The following is a 25,633-nucleotide window of genomic DNA, read 5'->3' as shown; positions in this document are numbered from 1 at the left end:
ACTTTTAAGGTTCGGACTGTCTCACGTGGCCTTTACAAGTGGTCTTCTTTGGTTCGGAGTTAGATAAACACAAAAAACCGAACCTGTTCTCTTGTCATTTTTTACCAAAACGCCGTAATGATCCTTGTGATTGTGTTTTATTTAGTTGGATCTCTGTCACGTGTCCGGTACTAACGTTGCATCTAAAGTTACACATACTTTAAACTAGATTAAACAAAGGGTAAACACACATTAAGCAAGCAAATCTTTAATATTTTTGACTTGTACACAAATAGGAATTTTCGAAAATGAAGTTTGGTGTATTAATAGAAACCTTAATGCTTGATGCGATCAAAATAGCGGTAAACTAGTTCCAAATTCCACAAACATTTTTTCTTCCTAATACAGATTTTCCCATTTTGAGGAATCACAAAATTTTCAGATAAATAACGAACACAAAAGAAGCCTTTTTTTCAATCTAATTAGGTATTGGATCCTGATTATGAATGCCATCACTTTTCTTGGAAACTCAACGATGATGATACCTTCACAATGCATTCTCCGTGCTTTTACAAGAATCTCTCCATCTAAATACATCCGAGACCCTGCGTTTCGATCGTATCCTTCTCGGTTCTCAAGCTGCGTAAACCAAAACAAGAATCCGGAATCAAACAGAATCCTCACACCCACAAATGCTGTACCATTTTGTACCGACAGGCAGAGCTCTGTTACTACAGCTCAGGTTGTTTCTGAGGCAAGAAGTCTCTCTGCTTCCACCACCTGCGCGAATGACCCGACCGTGGGTAAAATACACACCAAGAACGGCTTAAATGTGAAGCCTTTAGATCTGGAGAGGTTAAAGGGAGATGAGAAAGATGAAGAGGTGATCAATGGAGATGACAAAAGGGTAAACGGAGATTGTTACGAGGGTATTAAGAGCAATGAATCCGAGGAAGAGGCATGGAGATTGCTGAGGGACTCTGTAGTGACATATTGCGATTCCCCTGTAGGAACGATGGCTGCTAAAGATCCAACAGACACACTGCCATCAAACTATGATCAGGTCTTTATTAGAGATTTTGTACCTTCGGCTCTTGCTTTTCTGCTGAAGGGAGAAAGCGAAATTGTTCGAAATTTCCTTCTTCACACACTGCAGTTGCAGGTATTGATGCTCATTCCCTGAAAAAAAACAGAAAATGTTGTTTAATAGCGAAGAGTTTGCATTCAAATCAAATATATGAACCTTAGTTTTGTTATGTGTGTTGTGATTCCAGAGTTGGGAGAAAACAGTTGACTGTTATAGTCCAGGACAAGGATTGATGCCTGCGAGTTTCAAAGTCAGAACTTTACCTCTCGAAGAGGACAAGTTCGAAGAGGTTTTGGATCCAGATTTTGGCGAAGCAGCTATAGGTCGTGTTGCTCCTGTTGATTCTGGTCAGTACTTTGCAGCTTCTTCAATCTGCATTTTCCCATAAATAGAGTAAGAATGGATTGAATTGTTGATTCGTGGTAACAAAGCATAAATAATTGTTGATTCTTTCAGTTTGGCAACATAATAATTGAACAGTTTGATTCACACATGCTGGTCTAAATAGAAAATTTTCAGGTTTATGGTGGATAATATTGTTGAGGGCATACGGGAAAATCACAGGGGATTACTCACTGCAAGAGAGGATAGATGTGCAGACAGGGATAAAGATGATTGCGAACCTGTGTTTAGCTGACGGATTTGATATGTTTCCCACACTGTTGGTCACTGATGGCTCTTGCATGATAGATCGACGAATGGGTATCCACGGTCACCCTCTTGAGATCCAAGTAATCACACATATAAGTTCATCTTGATTATAATTCTCAAAAAGAAAAGTTTGACTAACATGGCATGATGATTCTGTTGATCTCACAGGCTTTGTTTTACTCCGCTCTACGGTCTTCTCGTGAGATGCTAACTGTAAATGACAGCTCCAAAAACATAATAAAGACAATTAGCAACAGGCTCAGCGCTTTATCTTTTCACATTAGAGAAAACTATTGGGTTGACAAAAACAAAATCAATGAGATTTACCGTTACAAGACAGAGGAGTACTCTATGGATGCCACTAATAAGTTCAATATCTACCCAGAGCAGGTTTCTCCGTGGCTAATGGATTGGGTTCCTGAAAGCTCTGACTGTGGATTCCTGATAGGAAACCTCCAGCCTGCTCACATGGATTTCAGGTTCTTCACCTTGGGAAACCTCTTGTCAATCATCTCCTCATTAGGAACACCAAAACAGAACCAAGCTATATTAAATTTGATTGAAGAGAAATGGGACGATCTCGTTGGTCATATGCCGCTTAAGATATGTTACCCGGCTTTGGAATCTTCAGAGTGGCATATAATAACCGGGAGTGACCCAAAGAACACGTGAGTTCTTCTCTGTTCCGATATTGATACTTTTTTCTGAAGTAGTATACAATAATTATATCTGCATATACGTTTTAAATGATGGACCAGACTTCCTTTATATGTTCTGTAGGCCTTGGTCTTACCACAATGGCGGGTCATGGCCAACACTTCTTTGGCAAGTAAGCATGAGTTTTTAATCAGACTACATATATATATATCTGCTCGTGCTGTACATTAATTCACATGTGTTAAAATTTTTGTTAGTTCACACTGGCATGCATCAAGATGGGTAGACCAGAATTAGCAGAGAAAGCAGTTACCTTGGCAGAGAAGAGGCTCCAAGCTGATCGGTGGCCAGAGTACTACGATACAAGAAATGGGAAGTTCATTGGAAAACAGTCCCGGCTCTACCAGACATGGACAATTGCTGGCTTCTTAACTTCAAAGCAACTATTGCAAAATCCTGAAATAGCATCTTCCTTGTTCTGGGAAGAAGACCTTGAGCTTCTAGAGACTTGTGTCTGCGTTCTGACCAAAGCAGGCCGGAAGAAATGCTCTCGAGCCGCAGCAAAGTCTCAGATTCTTATCTAAATTGGTTTTGTCCATAAACAGGCTTAGGATATAAACAATCCTGTTGCAACAAATGTTATACAGGTTAACAAAACTAATAGTACAACAACTCATCTGGTGTGTATATATATATATGTTTTCTAAGAAATCAGATGAAACATAACATAACTAAAAACCAACGTTCATGTTCTTACTAACTTGACCAACAAACAAGAGTGATTACTTAGTGCACTTAATCTCTAACAAAATTCCTGTCTCTAAACCTAATGATAATCCAACGAGAACTAACCAGAGTTTAGCTGGATTTATTAAACCAAGTCATCAATGTCAAGAGAAATATACAATATCGAAAAAAAACTCACGATTTATAGGTTTGTTTTCCTGGACTAGGAGAAAGCCAAGAGCCATAACCCTCGTCTGCCATAAATCCATATACAACTTTCATGCCAACAAAACTCTCAGGAGCATTTCGTCGAACACGTTACAAGCAGATTCAACCACCATTCTTTGCTCCTTTTTAGAGCACCAAAACAATTAATCATGGATAATTTGATGTCATGATCAGGTCATGATACTCTTCTCCGAGATCATCTCATATGCATAAACCGTTTCCTTCCACTTGGACACACAACAGAATTAAACATTCCAATCCCAGACAGGAATTTTGACAAACACCTTGTGAGCGTAAATACAAAATATCTTATTTTCTCAAAAATAGTGAGGTAATGGGCTGGGCCCATTATAAGTCAAATAACTGAGTGAGTGTCTGAGTGGATCTATTTCCCACCAAACGACGCCGAATTAAGCAGCCTCCTGAGGCCTGCGAATTCGGTTTATTCGGTTAATTCGGGTCGGTTTATTCGGTTATCGGGTTATTCGGAATCTGAAAACTCTACCGAATCTAACCGACTAATCGATCGGTTCGGTTCGGTTCGGACACGGTTATTTCGGTTCGGAGGTTCGGTTATTTCGGTTTTAAGTGAAACTTGTCAATAAACCAACAATGTCGAACAAACACAACACAACAACAACTAAATAGAATATGATCATGAATCACTGTGTCACATCCTAGAGCTTGACCACAGTACCGACAGTTGGCGAGGGCCTGATCATGTGCTTGCTGAATAAAATGCTCCCAAACCGGAGATCTATGAGCTGGCTTTTTCCTCGGTTGAGACGGTATAGTAGAAGTTGTAGCCTGAGTTCGTCGTCTCTTCCCACCAACTGGAGAAGCTGTCGGACCATCATCAATCTCTTCTTGTAGAACCGGGTCAATGTTCTCTTCCCCAGAGTCATGAGACATCTGTTAAAAACAACAAGTGAAAAAGATCAGTCCAAGTCTAAAGACTAACACTAACAGTACAAACAAAAGCAAAGATCAGTCCAAGTCTAAAGACTAACACTAACAGTACAAACAAAAGCATAGATCAGTACAAGTCTAAAGACTAACACTAACAGTACAAACAAAAGCATAGATCAGTACAAGTCTAAAGACTAACAATATCGGACATCAAAAGCAAACAATGAAACCAAACCCAACACATACTTAGTTCTAACTACAACAGACATCAAAAGCAAAGAATGAAACCAAGAACAAGACATACTTAGTTCTAACAAGTAACAAGACATACTTAGTTCTAACAAGTAACAACACATACTTAGTTCTAACAAGTAACAACACATACTTAGTTCTAACTACAACTATCGGACATCAAAAGCAAAGAATGAAACAAAGAACAAGACATACTTAGTTCTAATAAGTAACAACACATACTTAGTTCTAATTATAACTATCAGACATCAAAGGCAAACAATGAAACCAAAGGATACTTAGTTCTAATCGGACAACATAACCAAAGAATGAAACCAAACCCAACGAATGAAACCAAACCCAACATAAGCAAAGAATGAAACCAAACCCAACTATCGGACATCAAAAGCAAAGAATGAAACAAAGAACAACAAATCCTAGAGCTATACAACGAATCAAAGATGGACAACAATAAAACAAAAGGATTAAGACAAAAGGATTACACGATGCTTTACAACAAAAGGATTAAGACAAAAGAACTTACACTGAAGATTAAACACAAGGTTGATCAGGACAACACAGGATCAGATCAGAAACTCGAGAATCTCTTTCTCTGTCGCCGCTAAGAGGAAGAGTTTAGATAGATTAGGTTTAGGGTTAGAACTAATGATATAAACCGGTGTATTAGCTTATATACCTAGGGTTAAATTTCGGGTTTCCGTCGGTTTTGTCTCTCCGAACCGAACCGAAGACAAAACCGAAATTTTTTGAAAACCATTCCGATCGGAATCAAAAAACAAATATAACCGAACCGAATTGTCCGAATCTCGGTTCGGTTCGGTTCGGACAATTCGGTTCGGTTCGGATTCCCAGGCCTAAGCCTCCTCCTTCACGAGTAGAAAATCCCAAACGGCCAAATCCGAGGGTTCGCTCAGACGACGTGAAAGAAGAGCACCGACGATGGCGTGGGCACGATTGATTCAGAGCGCGAGAGCAGCTTTAGGGAAAACTCCCTCGTCTTCGACTCTAGGCCTCCCCAGATTCTACTCCAAACCTACTTACTTCGGTGCGTGCTTTCTATTCCTGCGTTCGGATTGAATTTTTGGTGGATTTTGCTTTTTACTATGTAATCTAGTGGCTGAGAAATTTGCGTGTCGTCTTTAGTCTCTACGAATTTTCGAGTGATATGGAGGTTTATGAGTAAGCTTAGGCTTTTGATTGCTTGGCATGTTTCGATTGGGTTTCAGATCCATTTTCTTATCCTGGAATGATTCAGTGATTGTAGCAATCCATTAATCAGTTAAGATCAATGTGATTAGGAATTTTGGTTCTGAAGATGTGGTTCTATGTTTGATTCTTGTATATATATATGGTGGGTATTGTAGTGAAGGTTGGGATTCCAGAGTTCCTAGGCGGGATTGGTAAAGGAGCTGAGACTCACATTGCCAAAATTGAAACTGAGATCGGTGACCTTCATAAACTGCTTGTGACTCGTACCCTCCGACTCAAGAAGCTTGGCATCCCTTGCAAACATGTAAGTATACCCACCCCAAGTCTCACTTTTGCTTCAATATTCATTCATTGCCCATTTGGTTTCAACTATCTGAAACTATGTAGGGGATTAGATAGTCCTATTATATTGGATACGTTCCTTTACATCATTGTTTGGACTCTTGAAATTTTCCATTTTTGAAGGGATGAGTGAAAGAAACTGATCGAGATATCCTTATTTCCTGATCCTGTGGGGATAACTTCTGCTTTGTTATTATCTGAAAGTTGATTGGGTTTAGGAAACAATGTCACCTTATACTTGTATATGTTCTGTTGACTCAGTTTTTCACTATCCTATCTTATATTGCCTATGGATTTCACAGTGCTGAATTTCTGTTTTTGCAGAGGAAACTGATACTGAAGTATGGCCAGAAATACAGGTTAGGGCTATGGAAACCTAGAGCCGACGCTATTAAGGCCTGATCAAGTCTCTATGTTTGAACTGTGAGTCTCTCATGCTGGGTTTCACTGTCAAAATAAGTTGTAGTACTTGAATGATCATTGTCAAACCAGTTCAGTATTGAACAATTTAAACAGTAGAAGTAATGTTTGTTTTGATGGTTTTGATGTTTACGGAAGTTACTTTAACAACCTAGTGTAATTTCGCAATTCATCTATAATAGTTTTCTCCACTAGTCTAGATACAAGTGAGCATCTCCTTAAAAGTAGCCTACAGATTATGAAAGTGGCTTCCAAGTCTCCGCACTTGTTAATTATGTAAAATTAGTAAACGCGATCACTAGTCATGAACACTGAATTCGCGAGATTTGGAGGTGCAACAAAGTCACCAACATGTTGAAAAAGTTTCCCCATCAAAGTCATGACCCTTTAGCTGTAGATAAGATATGTGACCATTGGATTCAAGTACTTGGATCAGTCAACAATTTTGACTGTAGAAAAGTTGATAACTTGTCTCTTTGGTTGAAAAACATTGACACTTAAAACCCAAAAGGCAAAAGCCGTCACCGGATCGGTCGGCAGCGTCTGTGGTCCAATGGTAACAAAGAGACAAAATATCAGATCATGTCCTCATGTTCTGATGGGTCAATTCTTTCGGGTCAACGTGTATAAAACAGCCGCATTGAGAATGACACTTATTAAACTTGCCGATGCTATAAGAAAATGACCACTCCTCCATAACGTTGGGCCATTTTTGGTGTTAATATATGGTTGTTGTGTTAGTACAAAAGGGATCCCGAAAATGGCAAAATTTCAAGGATTTTGCTGAGTTTTGTTGTTATCAAATTAGCCATAAGTAAACATGCTTTAAGGGCAAAGTCCGATGTTCCGAAAAACACAGAAAGATAAAAGAAGGTCCAAATTTTGGGGGTCGAGACCTATCATATTTCATATTTGCCTGGTCGAACCATAACTCGTTTGTTTTTCATCAATGTATTATTTTTATCTATAGATGATGATGTGTCCACCATGGAAATCACATGTCCATTTTCTATATATTATGATGTTTATAATGGAAAGTATTACGAAGACAAAATAAAAAAAGTCTACATTTTGTATCCAAATTAAGAGAATTAGCAATCATATATATTTGGACCAGCCCGGATTAAGACCACAAATACTCTTTGGAGTCTTTTAGATAAGAGACCGAACGTGAACCATTTGGCAACCCTAAACACCGAGACAAATATCAACAAAATGCAAGCAACTACTTTGGTTTTTTTTTTTTACGTTTTCAACGGAGGCTTGTGCTTCACGAAATATATGCATGTATCGTCCATTTCGATTTTCGGATTCAAATCAGGCTAATCCCTATATAGAAGGTTATATGAGAGCAAGCACGAGGATAATTATAAAAAAAGGTGTAGGAGGCGGAGGAGGTGAGAAAGTGGTGGGTGGTCCTTGAGCCTTGAAGGAATCAAAGAAGACATCTCACACTTGACCCCAATTATTATGCCACCTTCTCTCTCACGTCTCCATCCGTTTTCGTTGTCATCTCTTTTTTTCTTGAGGCTTTACTCTTCGAACGTGTCACCTCTTTAATGGCAAAATCTTTCCTCTTTCATTTTTTTTTTAAGCCAAAAATATTAATCTTTTCATATTCGTGATGAAAATGTCGTCGATAATACTTATTAACGCATTTTGTATCTAACCTTAAACATTATCATCATTGAACTCACACCCAACATAATGATCACAGCATATCTTAGATTTTCTATAGTTTTTCTTTTCTTTGTAATTATAGTCCAAAAAGACTAATACAATGGATCGCCGTTGGAGATCATATATAAGATTTTATCTTATAGCTGGATAAAAATCATGATATATATCGAAAATGCTTTAACTGGTTTGCATAAAAACGCAATGGATACCACTTGCAACCACAATTGGTTACATGTATTGTAAATTTTTGTAGCGACGTCCGTGTCTTTGTTATTTGGACGTTACTCGGGCAAGCTACACGCTAATTTTCATATATAATTGTTAGTACTAGTAATTTCCCTAATATTGTTTCTAGATATCACATACTTGGTTGGCATCTCGCGAAAGGTATACGTTGCTCACTGTAAGTCTATAACTAAGTGGACCAATATAATTAATAAACAAACAAACCAAGTCAAAACCCAAATCCCTAAATGATCTTTATCACATTCAGTTCAAGTAGTTTTCGTCTTATTATGGGTTTAGTATATCAGTTGGTAAAAACCGATGATGCACAAAAGATTCTGAAAAAAAGAACATCACGAAAAAATACACTTCGAATGTGATTTTTAAAATGAAAGGATCGTCGTCACTAATGAATCGATCGATCTTGTCATAAAATCAACTATACCCAATGCGAAAACTACTCTAGTTTTAAATATGTTTTTTTTAGTCGGCAAATATATTATTATTATTGTATTCGATTAACGTATTTTTTAATTTTTTTTAGTTTTGACGCATTTGTAATATCAATTAAATTCCAATCTTTTTTTCAGTTTTTTTTTTTGAGTTTCTTGCTTTAAGGTTCACTAGTTATGCAAAAAAATAGTAAGCTCAGTACAATTCATAAAGAGAGAAGCTAGAACACCATTTCTAGCTCAGCTCCCATCAATCTCACATGCGAGATTTGTACATATATATCAAGCATAAGATCTCTCTAAACAAAAAAGGATATAGAAAAAAAAAAGATCTCTCTAAAAGAAAATATATAATCCTAAACAAAAAGATCTCTCTAATCTTGATAAAGACCTAATTCCAAGTCTTCTTATCTTATATGTCTCTCGGTAAGTTTTTAAGTGTGGGACCTATTACTTCAGTAGACATTCAGTCCCAACGCCATACATACATTACCTCGTTTCTCAAAGACTGTTTTGACAGCACGTACAAGTTAAAAATAAATTATAGCCGTTTTGCCTCAAAAATTGTAATGGTAGAGTAAAATCTGAATCTGAAGAAGCCAACAATACATTTGGAGGCAATTCATTACCAAGAACATGGTCCAGTATCTCTCCTAGAATTATTCTGATTTTTTTTTGATGAATTTCAGGTTTAAGTTTCCAACCAGAACCTTTTTCACAATATGATATCTAGGATCAAGCCGTTGCAGAGACAAAGTGATGTTGTTTATCATATCCGGTAAATCAACAGACTCAGTCGTGCAGTTGCAATAAAACAGCAAATAGATGATCCAGTAGACCCATCATAGTGAAATAAGATGTTAAGATAAAAGATTAGAGAAGAACTTTTGAGATAAGAAAAGACAAAATACTTGATTAAACGATTTTTTTTCTTTTCACAGTTATGTGTCTTCCTTAGTTGATAAATTTATTTTAGAAATTACAAACCATATAAATCAAACTAAACTGGTTGGCTTTGGTCTAATATAATTCCTCTTTTGCCATGTACGAATTTAGCTATACCAAATAAAAGATAACCCTGATCCATTTTTGTGAGGACAAAGTATGATATATGCACTCATTTTGTTTCACAAAGTTGTTTATATGTAGGACACACGAAAGTCGTTTTAACTTATTATCATATTTTCTTATTAAATTAATTTTCGTACAAAAGAGAAAATTAAAACTGTTCGAGAAGAAACTAAATTCAGATAAAGAGGCCTCACATGCGACGCACTATGAGCAAAAGAGTCGGACCGTAGGGTCGTCATGCACATGCCTTCTCGTCTATATTTATACTTTTATTTTAGTATTTTCAAATTTTTGGCATATAGCTTATTAATATCAAAATTAGTCTTTCTTAAATATTACTTCTTCTTTTTTTTTGGTTAAAATATAACTTTTAAAATTGTGTTAGGTGAATGAACGATTGATTTTCATATCCGATGTACAGTACAACGTACGTAAAAAAAGATACATCTTTAGAAAATTAAAACAAATAGATTTCTTGAAAATTTTGAGAATGTTCTTTAACGTTGATTTATAGAATTAAATGGTCGAACATACTGATCAATCTTTAGTCTTTAATATGATGTGAATTCTTGAGGAAAATTTTTCATCCTCCAATTCAGACTTCCGATGAACACTTTTTTACCTATGGGTTAATCTTTATAATATATAAAGTTGTCATGAGCATCATCAACATATATGTGGACTAAAGACAAATGGTTGGATTTAAAAGTTAATTTCTGGAATTACGCTTCTAGTAATATTTGAAACACTTATTATATAGTCTTATAATATTCAATTATTTCTAGGAATCCCAAATTTTTAAGAAAAAAATATTTACAACTCAAAACTTGTGAAACGACACCCCAAAAAAATAAAGAAGAACAAAACATAGTATTTTCGTCCAACTCGTGATGATTTTGACAATTTTGTTTTGTTTTTTTTTGAGGACAAACAAATCATTAAAAACAATAATAATAGATTCCGATGATAAATTAAAATCGTAAAAAGAATTAAAATAGCACACACCAAAGGCTTATAATCTTCGGCTATGAAGCCGAGCCGATCTTATCAGACGGCTGAAACTCGGACAGAATCTTTGATAGAGCTGTCATGGCTCGGACTTGCATTTCCAACGCCGCTATGTAATCCACTGTCTCATCCAAGAGCTCCGGTAACGCAGTTCTCCGACAACCCGGCACCAACCCACCCAAAACCCTAACCCTATTCCCCACTGCCGACAACTTCCTCCTCCTCCCACCACTTCCCCTTACCCCCTCAGCCAATGCCCACGCCGGTTTTGTATTCCTTTGCCGCCGGCGCAGACTGGTCCCTACTCGGCTCACCAATATGGCTCGGCTCCATCGGGTTGCACCACGAGCCGTCGTCGCCAGCACTTTGTCGGCCGTGTCTCGGACTGTTGCTGAGCTCCGCCTCGATCGCCTAAGAGCGTCATAGAGTTTCAAAGAATAAACCTTTTGCGACGACGTGGCTCTCCATCTCTGACTAAGATGGATCGCCGGAGCTTCTGAGCTTCTCCGTGATCGACGGAGAGCCTCCAACAGCTTCGGAGCGAACACTCTTTGCCCTCTTTGCAATCTCCGGCGAAGAGGGATTGTTTCAGTCCCTTCTACATCCGGAGACGTCGAAGGGTTCGATCCATTTCCTTGGTCAGAAGTCATTCACAAGAAATCTATATAGAAAACCACGTAAGAAACGTTTTTATTTGTTGTTTCTTGATGATGTTAAATCGAGTCAGAGAACAATGTGTCGAACTCTTTCTTCTTATATTATGATAATGATATAGAGTAATTGGGAGGGACATCTATATATATAAAACATTTGGTAGATATTGGAGTGGCCATTCTTAATTATATTATTTTCTATATTTATTTATTTATTTAGGTTTCTCTTTGTCTTTTTCGAATTGAATACCTATAATTTTTAGATTTCTTTTTTTCTCTTCTTCTTTAATAATTAATGTACGTCAAAAATTCACATTGGCCAATATGATGATTGACCTGGTGAAATGAATAAAAACAAAAATCCTATAATAGTAAATATTAATGCATTTTTAGGTTGGAACACAAAGATCTTTTCTTTCTTTCGTCGTGGAACAAAAAATATCCATCTTCATTGCGATATTTTACACATAGGCAAAATATGAAACTTTTTACGTACCTATTTATGATGGTGAGCGGCGATAATTTATGTGTGTTCTTTGTAGATTTTTTAGTTATGAAAAGAACAAAAGTGGCTATGGAGCCGGAGGAGTTTGATGTAATTAATGTGGAGGGCAATGATTGGTGGCAATATAACCAATAGATAGAACAAATTGCTATCAAACAAAAATTTTAACATAAAGAAACAAAAAACCTATAATGAGATTTTTTTTTTTTAATTTAAAGAAGGAACCAAAAATATATAAAAGGGAAAAGAATAGGAAAAAAGAGAAGATGCATGTGACGGTGTTTTATTTCACGACCTTCACACCTTCCTTAGGCTTAGTGTTGTGGCTATTTATCATCCACAATTTTTTTCGCCCACAATTTCTCTATTTTTTCTTTCTTTCAAATATAGTATTTTTTCCAGTATTTGGTGTTTTGCGAAACATATAACATGTTCTTTATATTTTTCTTCCTTTTCGGAAAATAATAATTTGATTTAGTTGATTCTTTTTTTCTTTCGAAAAGCATGAAATATATAGAGTTTTGGATTGCACTTGTCAATCACTTCTTACGTTGAAAGACAAGTCATATATATACATACTAAATAACGTTATATTTTCTCCTTCAAAAATGTTTATATCCATATCAAGAACTAACTAATTAATAACTTGTACATAACATACGTCAAAGATTCTTAGTACTGTATATATATAGCTCAAATTCATAAAGTGTTGCATTGAAACACGCATGTTATATTTATTTAGGTTGGTAAGAATACAAAAAAAAAAAAAAAAAAAAAGACAAACTATTACAAAACAAAATACGTTTCAAATGACAGACGTGTCAATACAATTTCAGACTGCGGTATTGAGCAGGATTTGTTTTCACTGATATATTTTAGCCTGACATTTTTTCTTTGGTTGTCTATTCAAAAGTAATTTATTGAAGCTGTTAGAAAGTTAAAAACATTAAGAAACGAAAGTATTATAATTTGCAGAGATAAACAAAGCAAATGTGGGGTATTTAGCGATAAACGTGAGTCATGACAGAGAGATTTGCCTCCTTGCGTCAGACACGCTTTGATATACTCTTCCTAATTTATTAATTTTCCCTCTTTATGTTTTGTTTATTATTCCCAAATCAAATGATGATTAGTTGTTATCCTCTATTGATGATTATTTGTTATCCCAGTTCAGGACAATTATTTTAGTAATGATGACAATGATTTCTTTGACGAAGAAAATATTGGTCTCAACTTCAAAACTTTTTTTGTATTACTACTTTTTTCTTAAAAATATACTAGTACTATTTAAAGACGAATCTTTCAAAATTTTCTGTCAAAAACATTGATATACAATATGTAAAAAACTAAAGCTTATGAATTATTTAAACGGAGCACGTACATTGCATGCAGCATGCGAAACCAAGATTAACATTATTTGAGGTATTATATTAATTAGAGTACTAATTAATTGTAATAGACCGGTTAACAGCCTATTGCATGCAGCATGCAACTTCTTTTATTTTCTTAACTGTAATAGACCGGTTCAATTTCACTTTAACCATAAAAAATTTCCAAGCAAAAAAGAGAGTGCTATAATGTTTTTCTAAAAATAAAATTTCGAAATTGAAAAGCCCATGGCCAGGAATCAAGTTGGCCCAAAATTTAGCTAACGACCTGAATTTCTCTTACCGGGTCTTGTCTGGTTAGGACAAGCATGCTAAAGAAACGACGACATTTTGGAGGCTATGTACGTCCTTTTCCCATAAATACGTTTTTTTTTTTGGGGAAGGGGGTTTATGAAGGGCTTTTGACAGCAAGTCTTTCTTCTTCGTCTACAGAAACTTCAATTTCGTACGGTTTCTTGCCTATTAGGGTAAGCTTAAACCCTAAATTCTCAAATTTTGCTACTCAAACATCTTCCTCCCCGATCATGTTGAAGCTCCTCGTTTCGAACTTGTACTGTTCACATCACCTGACTCCGGCTATTCGAGTCCGGTCTAACCCGGTTAACAGTCTATTGTTCAAGTCACTGACTCAGCTAACAGGATGGAACCGGAGTTCTTTGGGTCTTCGTGCTTTCTCCTCCGACACAGATTCCTCTGCCGCGATTGCCTCAACTAAAACTCACCTCAACGATTGTCTAACGGTTTGTTCAAATTTTATTATAAAGTTCACTTTTTTATTTTTCTTCACCCCCGACCCATGGGGAGTTTTATGATCATAGGGAATGTAGGATTCCAAGAATCAATTCAAATGCTTTAAACTTGGCTGGTGCTATGATTTTTCCATAGATCTAAGATCATAGAGAAATTAAGTCAATTGACAACTTTTTTTCTTTATAATTCTTGCGATTTGGATGTTAAAGCTAGAACCTTTACAGCATTAGTAGGGAAATTCGAAATTTTGAAGAAGTTTAGTGTTTTAATGGACCATTCCTAGTTTAACAGCTAGGCAAAGATTGAACCTTTTAATACAAAATACCCATTCCCAAGCTTAATTGCAGGTTATATAACATTGGTACGATTGTTTTCATTAAAGCTTTTTGTTGCTTCATTGCAGGTTATAGCATTACCGTTACTCCACAAGCCTCTTATTCCTGGTTTTTACATGCCAATCTATGTCAAGGTGTGTGTTACTTCAGCCTAGTTTTGGATACCTATTTTTGCATGTCCATTAGATTACTACTGCCTTTGATGTTTGCTGTCTGCTTGCGTTTTTCTGACATTGTATGAGCTCTTGTGTAGGATCCTAAAGTACTTGCAGCTTTACAAGAGAGCAGAAGACAAAAATCCCCATATGCGGGGGCTTTCCTTTTGAAGGATGACGATGCCGAGTCAACTGATTCATCATCTAGCTCTGAAACAGAGAATATTTTAGAGAAGTTGAAAGGAAAAGAGTTGTTTAACCGGATTCATGAAGTTGGCACACTTGCTCAGGTAAACTCTTGCCGCACGTTAATTAACCGGATTTATGTCTCTGTTTGAAAGACATAACCATTTACCAAATTTACAGATTTCAAGTATCCAAGGTGAGCAAGTCATCCTTATTGGTCACAGACGACTTAAAATAACAGAGATGGTAAGTTAATAGAAATATTTCTCTGAAAAGGATCAAAAGTCCATGAAAAGTTAAGATTTTAAAGCTCAGAAGCTGTGTGTATAACTTCCACATGTGTCTTCAGCTTATCAAGTTATGGCTCACTCAGTGTAAAACCATGTACTTTGTTTTTTTCACAGGTGAGTGAAGATCCTCTTACCGTCAAAGTTGACCATGTAAAGGTGTGTTTCTGTTTTAACTAGTCTATCCTTTTATGAATACGAGTAGGGGAGCAAGACATGCGGTTTCTGTTTCCTTTTTGAATTCTGAAATCTAGATCCTTTGTCACGTGTTTCTTTGTTACTTTGCAGGATGAGCCGTATGACAAGGACAATGATCTCATCAAGGCAACATACTTTGAAGTTATGTCGACACTTAGGGATGTCTTAAGGACAACTTCACTCTGGAGAGATCAAGTTCGGACATATACTCAGGCATGTTCTCTTTATATCTGGCACTGCTTGCGAGTACAACCTATGTCAGAGTATCGGTATCTTAGTAGATTTCTCTTTTTTTATAGCATATAGGTGACTTCAGTTATGCAAAGTTAGCCGATTTTGCAGCCGGGATCTCTGGCGCTAACAAATATCAAATTCAGGGGGTTCTTGAACAATTGGATGTAAGTAGTTTAGCCATTGTCACGTTTTGATGCTGAGATTACCTCAAAGAGAATGATATATATATATATTTTTCCATTCTTAGCCAGCTTCTCATATTGTTTTCTTTGATCCAGATTCACACACGTCTGGGGGTGACGATGGTATTGGTGAAAAAAGAATTGGAAATTAACAAGCTTCAAGTACTTTATGCCTTCTTCACTTTCCTGCATCTGTCCAGCTGACTCGTGCTACTAGATTTTTGAAAATGTTTGTTTTATATATACTGATCTCATCTCTTTAAATTCGTGTTTAGGAATCCATAGCAAAAGCTTTTGAAGAACAATTTAAAGGCGAGAGACATCGAATGTTACTAAAGGAGCAGCTCAAGGCTATACAAGCGGTTTTTAACTCGCCTCCTCAACTTATGTCTGCTCTTTTTATGGGTGTGTATGATGTATAGCATTTTTGATTGATGACTGTTAAATGTACCAATGCAGAAGCTTGGCGTGGAGACAGACGCCAAAACCGCACTTTATGGTTAGTACTACACTAATACTAGTCTACTACTATAAGAATATTTTCGATTCAAACTTTGAGATCGCACCACTGTGAACTCATGACGCCTAGATTTCTTTCTTTTGACTTCCGAGAGCTGTGCATCAATGAGTGTACAACTACTGAAGCTAAAGTCTGTTCTTTTCTGCAGAAAAGTTTAGGGGAAGGATTGACCCTATTAAAGATAAGATTCCAGAACATGTACTAAAAGCAATAGAAGAAGAGCTTACAAAACTGAAGATGTTAGAAACCAGTTCAAGCGAGTACGATGTGACCCATACTTACCTTGATTGGTTGACCGTGTTGCCTTGGGGAAAATCCAGGTTTGCCATTTGCTTCATGCTTATGTCTTGAGGAGAGTTATAACAACAACACTCGTAGTTGATTTATTTTTGTGCATACATTGATTGAGGAATCTCATTTATTATAATCAAATCTAATTTGGTATGCAGTGATGAGAATTTTGATGTTTCACGGGCAGAAAAGATTCTTGACGAGGATCATTACGGATTATCTGATGTAAAAGAAAGAATACTTGAGTTTATTGCTGTGGGGAGACTTAGAGGCACTTCACAGGGTCATCATATCTTTGCCTTTCTATTTCATTCGTCTTTGGTAAAACCTTTTAGCTTCATTCATAAGTTCTGAAGGTAAAAATTTGTAAAATGTGGCAACAGGGAAGATCATTTGTCTATCTGGCCCACCTGGAGTAGGTAAAACTAGCATTGGGCGTTCAATTGCACGTGCTCTTGACCGCAAGTTCTTCAGGTTCTCTGTTGGAGGACTATCCGATGTTGCTGAGATTAAGGTATATAATATACTACATGAAAAATTAAACTGTACTTTTAACGCTGTTTATGAAGTTTTTATAAATAATCTTATACATTGTTTAGGGGCATCGTCGAACATATATTGGTGCCATGCCTGGAAAGATGGTGCAATGTCTAAAGACTGTGGGAACAGAAAATCCTCTTGTTCTGATCGATGAGATTGATAAGGTAGCTTGATTTTTAGTATTCAATATATGTTAGCTTGGTTTCTCAGTTTCAGCTTAAATTTTTTGCAATAATTGTCTATGGTTCCTTGGCAGCTTGGAGTAAAGTGCCACGATGGCGGCCCAGCCAGCGCAATGTTGGAGCTTTTGGATCCAGAGCAGAATGCAAATTTTCTAGACCACTATCTCGATGTTACTATTGACTTATCAAAGGTTTTTCATGACCATTTTTTTCTTCTCTTTACATTTCTCATTTCCAATTTCTTTCTTCGCATGTGTATTGGTTTCATAATAGGAAGTTTGTGTTTGAAACTTAGGTCTGATCAAGTTTATTGCAGGTTTTATTTGTATGTACAGCAAATGTGATAGATACGATTCCCAGGCCTCTGCTAGACAGAATGGAGGTGATTAGTCTCGCAGGGTATATTACTGATGAGAAGATGCAAATTGCTAGAGACTATTTGCTGAAAACTGCGCGCAGAGATTGTGGCATTAAGCCTGAACAGGTCTCACTCACAACCAGTGTTCCTCAGTCTCCTGTCATTTCTGATGTCATTTACTGTTTTGCTCAAGTTGTTTGTACTCTTTCCAGGTTGATGTGAGTGATGCAGCTCTTCTTTCCTTGATAGAAAATTACTGCAGAGAAGCAGGCGTTAGAAATCTCCAGAAGCACATGGAGAAGATTTTTCGTAAGGTAAGTTTTACAAGTTCACTGAACATATTCCAAACTTCTTACTTGGACCCTCAGGATCTAAAATGATTGATTTTCTTACAGATTGCTCTAAATCTTGTGCGCAAAGGGACATCTCTCGAAGTGCCTGCAAATTCTGATGTTGTTACTGACACTGAAGATAGTAAACCTTTGGCCAAGACTGATTTGGAATCCCCAGAGGCGACCTCTGCAGAAGGATCCACTGTGTTGACAGATGAGTTGGCAACTGGGGATTCAACAGAACCAAAGACTGAGCAGAGCGTAGTGGTAGCTGAAACGGTTGAAAAGTTTGTGATTGATGAATCAAACCTTGAAGACTATGTAGGCAAGCCAGTATTTCACGCAGAGAAGATCTATGAACAGACACCAGTTGGTGTTGTAATGGGGCTAGCTTGGACATCCATGGGTGGCTCAACATTGTACATAGAGACAACCTTTGTAGAAGAAGGAGAAGGCAAAGGCGGACTTCATATAACGGGTCAGCTTGGGGCTGTGATGAAAGAAAGCGCAGAGATAGCTCACACAGTGGCCAGAAGAATAATGCACGAGAAAGAACCGGGGAACCAGTTCTTTGCGAAATCCAAGCTTCATTTACATGTTCCTGCAGGAGCCACACCAAAAGACGGTCCAAGCGCAGGTTGCACCATGATAACTTCGTTGCTGTCACTTGCCATGAAGAAGCCTGTAAGGAAGGATCTTGCAATGACAGGAGAAGTCACTCTGACCGGTAGAATTCTTGCAATTGGCGGCGTAAGTAGAAGAAACACACACAACAGTTAGCTTTTTAGTAACCAATTTCTAGTAAGCCTCAGTTTAGTGTGTAATACACAAAATCTCTCTGTGTCTGTCTTTCTCAGGTGAAGGAGAAGACTATAGCCGCAAGACGGAGTGATGTGAAGGTGATAATACTCCCAGAGGCTAACCGGAGTGATTATGATGAGCTGGCAGAAAACGTGAAAGAAGGGCTCAATGTTCATTTCGTCGATAAATATGACCAAATTTTCGAGCTAGCCTTTGGCTATGACCATTAGAACAACTGACCAGATTTTCGAGCTCGCCTTTTGGCTCTATGACCGTTATATATAACAACATGTCTAATTTAGGCTGATTTTATATCTCTTCTTGGTTGATTGTCACCATTATAAATGTTATTTATGTAGTTTTTTTCTATTAAGCAACTCTATAAATTAGTAATATCGGGACCATGATATTTTATTAATTTCTAGTGATATTAATTTATTTATAAATTAATATTTCTTATTTTATACTGTAAATAATATTTATAATGATATACTTTATTTTTTAAAATTCTTAAAATTATGTATTGGGACAATTTTTTTTTTTTGTTGAAGGTATTGGGACAATTATAGCAATATAAGATTTGACTTTCAAATGTTATAAATTTTATGGTTTTAGAATTAAATTTGTAATATTTAGACAACATTATTTACAATAAATTATAAATATTATAAATAAATTCACTTATACACATGGCGTACATATATTTAAATTATATTATGAATAATAATATCATTTGTCACATTTTAATAGCTTTATGAAAATGATGTATATTTAGAAATTGAAAACTTCAAAAAAATTTACCTATTTTTCTGATATGTTAGAAAATATTTTATTTCATTATAGTTTGAATACCACATATATTAATACTTATAAATTAATATTCTATACATGACATGCTTATTCTTTAATTTTTTGTCGACTAAAATTTGTGCCCTCTAGTTATAAAACTTTTTCAAGTAAGAAAAATCAATGCATATGACGCCATTGCAAATGTTTTTAAAGCATTGTAGTATAATTATCTAGAATTCCTAACTGACCAAAGAAATGCACAATCTGCCTCTTGTTATGATATAGCTTGTTAAATATTTTCTGGAGCAAGTTGGGTTAAGCAAAACATAACTTGTAAACGCATCAAACGCGTAAATATATTTTTACTTGTAAATGAAGTGTACAAAATATCCACCCGACCACAAATTTCTAACAAAAATAATGGTGAATTAAAACAATCAAAGGTTCTCAGAATATGAGTTCTTTTAAAACAATCTCCATGTATATATACTTATAGCCAAAAACGTCTTACAAGTCAAGCAAATTTCCTTTTCTTTTTAGCATTAGTGAGCATAGAAAAAGTAAATTTCAAACAAAATTCATATTCTTCTACTTAATTAAATTGGTAATTACTAAATAAATCTTAAATTTTAACAATTCCTTTAGCAATCCACGCGGCTGTATACAGATTTACATAATTTCAATATTTTGTTTCGAATTCATGTTTGACACAAGAAATGATAATGAGACAAATTAATTTCCTATGCCATCTAACTCCAAAATCTTCCATCATCCAAACTCTAAAATTCTTTACTTTCATCAAATTAGTTGTAATTCTTGATTTCGTATACCTTCAGCTACCCTACCCTACAAAAGCATAACTCTCCTCTTTTTGCTAAATATTTACATTTTTAAGTAACATGCATTTGGTGATTTTCCTTTTTAGTCGAAATGTAGTCTAAGGAAACTCTTTTCCTTGAAGTTAGTACATATGCGTATATTAATCAATGAAAGTAATCTAATTTATGCAGGAGCTTGGATTTGATTACAAAGATGATAAATCTTGTTGTGGTACGTACCAATACCATCGTAAGAGTATCTTTAATTTGAAGTAATCTTATATCATGATCATTAGATATCTAAAAACAATAGTTCTCTTTGCAGCAAAAGTTTAGGGAAAGGATTGAGCCTAATAAGCTAAAAATCCCAAAACGTGTATTGCAAGTTATAGATGAAGAGCTTACGAAACTGGAGGTGTTTAAGACCGGTCACGAATTTACTATTGCCCGTAACTACCTTGACTGGTTGACCGTTTTGCCCTGGGGAAAATACAGGTTTTTGCTCATGTGATATTTAGTTCATATATTATGCTCATGTGCTTGAGGAATTGCATCATATCTGTAGTTAAGTAATTTGATTTATTTTGTGTGCAGTGGTGAGAATTGTGATGTCACGAGTGCAGAAAAGATTCTTGATGAGGATCATTATGGCTTATCGAATGTAAAAGAAAGAATAATAGAACACGTTGCTGTTGAAAAACTTAGAGGCACTTCACAAGGTACGTAGTCGACCTCTAGGGTTTGTTGATTTTACATAAAACAAATCATATCCTTATATATATATATATTTTTGTATAATTATGTTAATCAGGGAAGATCATTTGTCTTGCGGGTCCTCCCGGTGTTGGTAAGACTAGCATTGCGCGTTCGATTGCGCGTGCTCTTCACCGTAATTTCTTTCAGTGCTCTGCTGGAGGGCTATCTACGGCTGCTAACATTAAGGTAGTTTATCTACACAATTGCGTTGATCATAAACATATAAATAAAGGATTAAGGAATTGAAGATGTTAATCTCTTATAATACCTTTTATTTAGGGGATTCCTCGAACAATATACAACGGCACACCGGGAAAGATGGTGCAATGTCTAAAAAGTGTGGGAACACAGAATCCTGTTGTTTTGATTGATGAGATTGATAAGGTGATACTATTTGGATTAATTGGTTTGTAACATTCAAGAATATTATGTTAGTATTTGCACTAATTGTTTATAGTTCCTCGGTTGATTAGCTTGGAAGACACATCACTGGCGACACGATCGACGCCTTGTTGGAGCTTCTTGATCCAGAGTTGAATGCAAATTTTATGGACCACTATCTCGACGTTCCCATTGACCTATCAAAGGTTTTTTTTTCTTTTTTCTTAATGAGAATTTTATCATCTGATTTGCCATTTAGAACTTATAAAGGCTAATACAAGTTTTTTTGGTTACAGGTTTTCTTTGTATGCACAACAAATGTAATAGAGAAGATTCCTACTCCTCTGTTAAACAGAATGGAAGTGATTACTATTGCAGGATATCTCTTTGCTGATAAAATGCATATAGCTAGAGACTATTTGGAGAAAACCGCAAGAAAAGATTGTGGCATTAAGCCTGAAGAGGTCTCATCTTCTGATGTTTGATATTCATATATACTCTATTGATATTTGAATACTTTTTGTTTATTTATGTTACCAGGTTGATGTAAGCGATTGTGCTCTTCGTTCCTTGATAGAAAATTACGGCAAAGAAGTAGGAGGAGTTAGAAATCTCCAGAAGCAAATTGAGAAGATTTACCGCAAGGTAACTTGCTAACAAAGTTAATGGAACACTCAATAATCTAACATCAATAATCTAACATCAGTCATGACTTTAATGTACAGAGTGCTCTTAAACTAGTACGAGAAGATACATCCGATACAACACTTATTGAAACAGCTAGAAAGGTTTCGATTAAAGAATCGAACCTTGCAGATTATATTGGCAAACCGATCAATTTCGAGACCAAAGTAGAAAAGATCTCTGAGCAGCAGTGCCGTGCCAAAGTCAATAGAGGCCTAAGGCAAATAATAAAATATGTAGCTTCTCACATTCTATTTTTGAAATTTTTTTTATCTTATTTTTAGTATAAAAAAGGAAATATAGTTCATTTTCAAAACAAATTCTTAAAAAACAAGATTTAGTAGCTAACACAAAGGAAAAACAAACAAATTTTCCATAAATGTGTATGATATGAGTCTTGTTTCCAAAAAAATCCTATAACATCACATAAAAATGAATGTTCAGCCTAATTTAGGAAAAATGTGACCTATTATGTATGTATTTTTTTGTTTTTGTCGCTTAATGCAAATGCCTTTTTTATATATACGACTAGAGGAATAGGGTACATTGAGACCAACGTTATCGAAGAAGATAAAGGCAAAGAGAAAGGCAAAGATGGCCTCTCTGTCATAACGGGCCAGCTTGGGAATGCGATGAGAAAAAGTGTGCAGGTCGCTAGCACGGTTGCCAGAAGATTCTTGCTCGAGAAAGAACCCGAGAACCCGTTCTTTGCGAATTCCAAGCTTCATCTACATGTTACAGGTAGTAACAAATCAAATGAAGGTCCTAGCGGAGGCTGCACCTTGATCACTTCCTTGGTATCACTCGCCATGAAGAAACCTGTGAAGAAAGATCTTGCAATGACTGGAGCAGTCAATCTAACCGGTAGAATTCTTCCAATAGGCGGCGTAAGTCACACGCACACACTAGAATTTTCTACTCCATTTTAGCTGTTTGATAACCAATTTTTGTATTAAGTGCTTTGTAATACACCAAATCTCTCTCATTCAGGTGAAAATGAAGACTTTAGCTGCAAAACGGAATCAGATTAAGACGATAATACTTCCAGCTCTTAACCGGAGAGATTTTGAGGTGCTCCCACAAGATTTGAAAGAAGGGCTTGATGTTCACTTCGTAAGTGAATATGACCAAATATTCGATATAGCATTTAACTATGATGACCATTAATTAGAAGAAATCTGACTTGCCCTCTAACTTGGGACTTGGCGTCTTTGCATTCATGTAATCATCGATTCTTTAGTTAATTCTTGAGGCTAGTTTTCTTCTAACTATTCTTTGTTGATTATTTTACCATTATGATCTTTTTTTTTTCTTACTGCCGGATGGAATGTGAGTGATTCTGTGACATATTTTTCACTAAGTTGGGTAATTTTGATTTTGTGATTGGATTTCCTTAGGCATACTTTATAAAAGAATATAAAGTGGAAGTGGATAAACTGACCTTCATTGCTTCGCTTTACTGTGGGTCTTGTGAAACCTTGAAGGTATCACATAAAACGGAGAAGAAAAAGAAAACAACTTTTTTTTTTTTTTTAATTTGGAGCATGTAGAAAAAGGTCCAATCAAGAGTTACATCTTTGGGTTAAGATCTTTCAATTACTTTATATCGAAATCCATTAATAGCACAAAATCTGATAATGAGATAAAAGCCCCACGCCATCTTAAAATCAATCAATTCCAATATCTTCATCTTCTTTTGGTAGTTGCAATTTAATCCATTTTGAACACACATAGATATCAAACACGACTACGTAGAAAATTTTCCAAAATAACAAAGAAGTTGTAAAATACATAAATACTGAAATAACGTACGGTTTTGACGTTTTAAACTAGGTTTTACGAGTTCCCTAAATTTATTGAAAGACAATTTAAAAGTAGTTTTAGTTATTATTTTTTCTTATTGTTAATCGGGAAAAAACCCGAAAAAATCGCTGTCTATTTTTTATTTGGACATTTAATATCTCGTGTTATTTTATTGAAAGAAAAATATCTCGTCTATTTAATTTTGTCATTAAATATCTCGTCTATTTAATACATATATAAGTGTTAGTAGATTCATAGTTTTGTCATATCGGCTTTTTCGGGTTTTTTCCCATTGTTAATCCAAAATAGTTTGTTATCATCCCTCACATATTTTGGATTTTAAGCTTATATTGCATATATAATACATATATATATATATATATGTAGATGATCATCAGGTAAAATATCAAAACGAAAATAAGGAAATTTTATATGAGAAAATGAGTCATCAAAGCATTTTGAGCTGCAGCAAGGATAGATATCATATATCTTGTGGTACGGTAGAGAATCTAGAGATGCATGAATCAAAACCATGGATCATAATAAAGAAAACAAAAAAAATACATGAAGTGAAAGAGTCACTATTATTTAATATTACGTATATGGAAAGCCATAAGAAAAGGCAATAGTGACCGTACCCTACAAATATTTCAAGCATACATGCTCGCCTCATCAATATAAAAGAGAAAATCACGTGTGAATTTGAGTGTTATAGATAAAAATAAGAGAGAGAGTGAGAGAGTGACAGGCTGACCAACCCCATCAAAGTGTGTGAAATGCCTAACAAGCCAAAAGATGTGACAGGCTGACGTTGATGGTGGAGATCGATCTTCCCTTTTTTTGAGTACCAAACTACCAATCAAAAAGATATGAGTCCTGTACATAAATACCATCTAGTGATCATAAACTTCAAGTAGTAACTAAAAACATACTTATTTTGTAATTTATACTCTTCATTCATAATTGGGCTGAACTAAACTTGATCAAAATGCATATGTAACTGTTTTTTTTTTCTTTTTTTTTTCTTCTAAAGTTTAAATAGTAGAACCATTATAAGATCAAAGTGTTTAGTTTGATTTTTACTAGCTTTCTTGACACAACGTATTGGTGTTTATCTGAACCTAATGAACTAATTACGTCGAATCACATTTCAGATTTTCTGATGTCATCCACCTAAGCGAATATTTTTAAAGGTGATTGTAGAATGATTATACAATCACATTAATCAAATCTATAATGATTGCATGGTCTTTTGTAGTGTTAAAGTAAACAAAGAAAAAAGCTACACAAAGTTGGAAATCTAAGTAACGCACGCGTGGTGACGGCTTATAACGATATAATTTTCTTGGGTTCTTTCGAAATTTTCTTTTTAAAGATAACAAACAAACAAAATTAAATTATATAATGTTTATTTCATTCATAAACTTATATGATTGAACTGGGCCATAAAAAGGGTTCCGGATAAACCGCATGGATTACCAAATCAAATTTGTTATTGTCCAATAAATAATTTAACTAAACCCTAAGATTTAACTAAAAAAATCAGGTACGTTGAAAAAAAAAATCAGGTACGGATAGGTACGGATACAAAACCCTAAGATTTAACTAA

The 25,633-nt window shown here is 35.5% G+C and overlaps 4 protein-coding genes, 1 long non-coding RNA gene and 1 pseudogene across 6 annotated transcripts; 4 read left to right on the top strand and 2 right to left on the bottom strand.

Annotated features, from left to right (window-relative positions):
* Positions 1–278: 278 nt before the first annotated feature.
* On the bottom strand, positions 279–5,133 carry LOC104744734 (uncharacterized). Its single transcript, XR_015582428.1, has 9 exons — positions 5,013–5,133; positions 3,300–4,240; positions 2,688–2,998; positions 2,045–2,594; positions 1,884–1,928; positions 1,690–1,785; positions 1,330–1,438; positions 905–1,158; positions 279–826 (listed from the first exon to the last, which is right to left on the bottom strand). It is a non-coding gene; the product is annotated as an uncharacterized LOC104744734 (long non-coding RNA).
* On the top strand, positions 290–3,112 carry LOC104744735 (putative alkaline/neutral invertase A, chloroplastic). Its single transcript, XM_010465833.3, has 6 exons — positions 290–1,141; positions 1,254–1,413; positions 1,586–1,797; positions 1,886–2,385; positions 2,498–2,546; positions 2,632–3,112. Exons 1-6 carry the CDS (start codon positions 482–484, stop codon positions 2,956–2,958), a joined length of 1,908 nt encoding a protein of 635 aa, XP_010464135.1. The 5' UTR covers positions 290–481; the 3' UTR covers positions 2,959–3,112.
* On the top strand, positions 5,029–6,659 carry LOC104744733 (uncharacterized). Its single transcript, XM_010465832.3, has 3 exons — positions 5,029–5,534; positions 5,854–6,002; positions 6,365–6,659. Exons 1-3 carry the CDS (start codon positions 5,429–5,431, stop codon positions 6,440–6,442), a joined length of 333 nt encoding a protein of 110 aa, XP_010464134.1. The 5' UTR covers positions 5,029–5,428; the 3' UTR covers positions 6,443–6,659.
* A 4,080-nt stretch (positions 6,660–10,739) lies between these two features.
* On the bottom strand, positions 10,740–11,674 carry LOC104744732 (transcription factor bHLH150 pseudogene; annotated as a pseudogene). The gene has a single exon (XR_015581490.1). The product of XR_015581490.1 is annotated as a transcription factor bHLH150 pseudogene (transcript).
* Positions 11,675–13,830: 2,156 nt separating this feature from the next.
* Positions 13,831–19,239, top strand: LOC104744731 (lon protease homolog 4, chloroplastic/mitochondrial-like). The gene is made up of 19 exons (XM_087486839.1): positions 13,831–14,182; positions 14,596–14,661; positions 14,781–14,972; positions 15,049–15,114; positions 15,273–15,314; positions 15,444–15,566; positions 15,653–15,751; positions 15,866–15,931; positions 16,045–16,131; positions 16,229–16,268; positions 16,438–16,609; positions 16,739–16,863; positions 16,964–17,094; positions 17,180–17,284; positions 17,377–17,493; positions 17,619–17,786; positions 17,873–17,974; positions 18,056–18,742; positions 18,850–19,239. The coding sequence occupies exons 1-19, from the start codon at positions 13,967–13,969 to the stop codon at positions 19,021–19,023; spliced, it is 2,778 nt and encodes a 925-aa protein (XP_087342965.1). The 5' UTR covers positions 13,831–13,966; the 3' UTR covers positions 19,024–19,239.
* Positions 19,240–20,614: 1,375 nt separating this feature from the next.
* Positions 20,615–23,388, top strand: LOC104748033 (lon protease homolog 1, mitochondrial-like). The gene is made up of 11 exons (XM_010469728.1): positions 20,615–20,632; positions 20,714–20,895; positions 20,995–21,119; positions 21,212–21,342; positions 21,436–21,540; positions 21,630–21,743; positions 21,834–22,001; positions 22,078–22,182; positions 22,263–22,441; positions 22,754–23,108; positions 23,212–23,388. The coding sequence occupies exons 1-11, from the start codon at positions 20,615–20,617 to the stop codon at positions 23,386–23,388; spliced, it is 1,659 nt and encodes a 552-aa protein (XP_010468030.1).
* Positions 23,389–25,633: the final 2,245 nt, after the last annotated feature.

Source organism: Camelina sativa, chromosome 15 (assembly GCF_030686135.1).
Source record: "Camelina sativa cultivar CO46 ecotype springtype chromosome 15, ASM3068613v1".
Taxonomy (NCBI): domain Eukaryota; kingdom Viridiplantae; phylum Streptophyta; class Magnoliopsida; order Brassicales; family Brassicaceae; genus Camelina; species Camelina sativa.
Note: the sequence above shows the minus strand (reverse complement) of the source record. Positions and strands in the feature narration are given on the sequence as shown.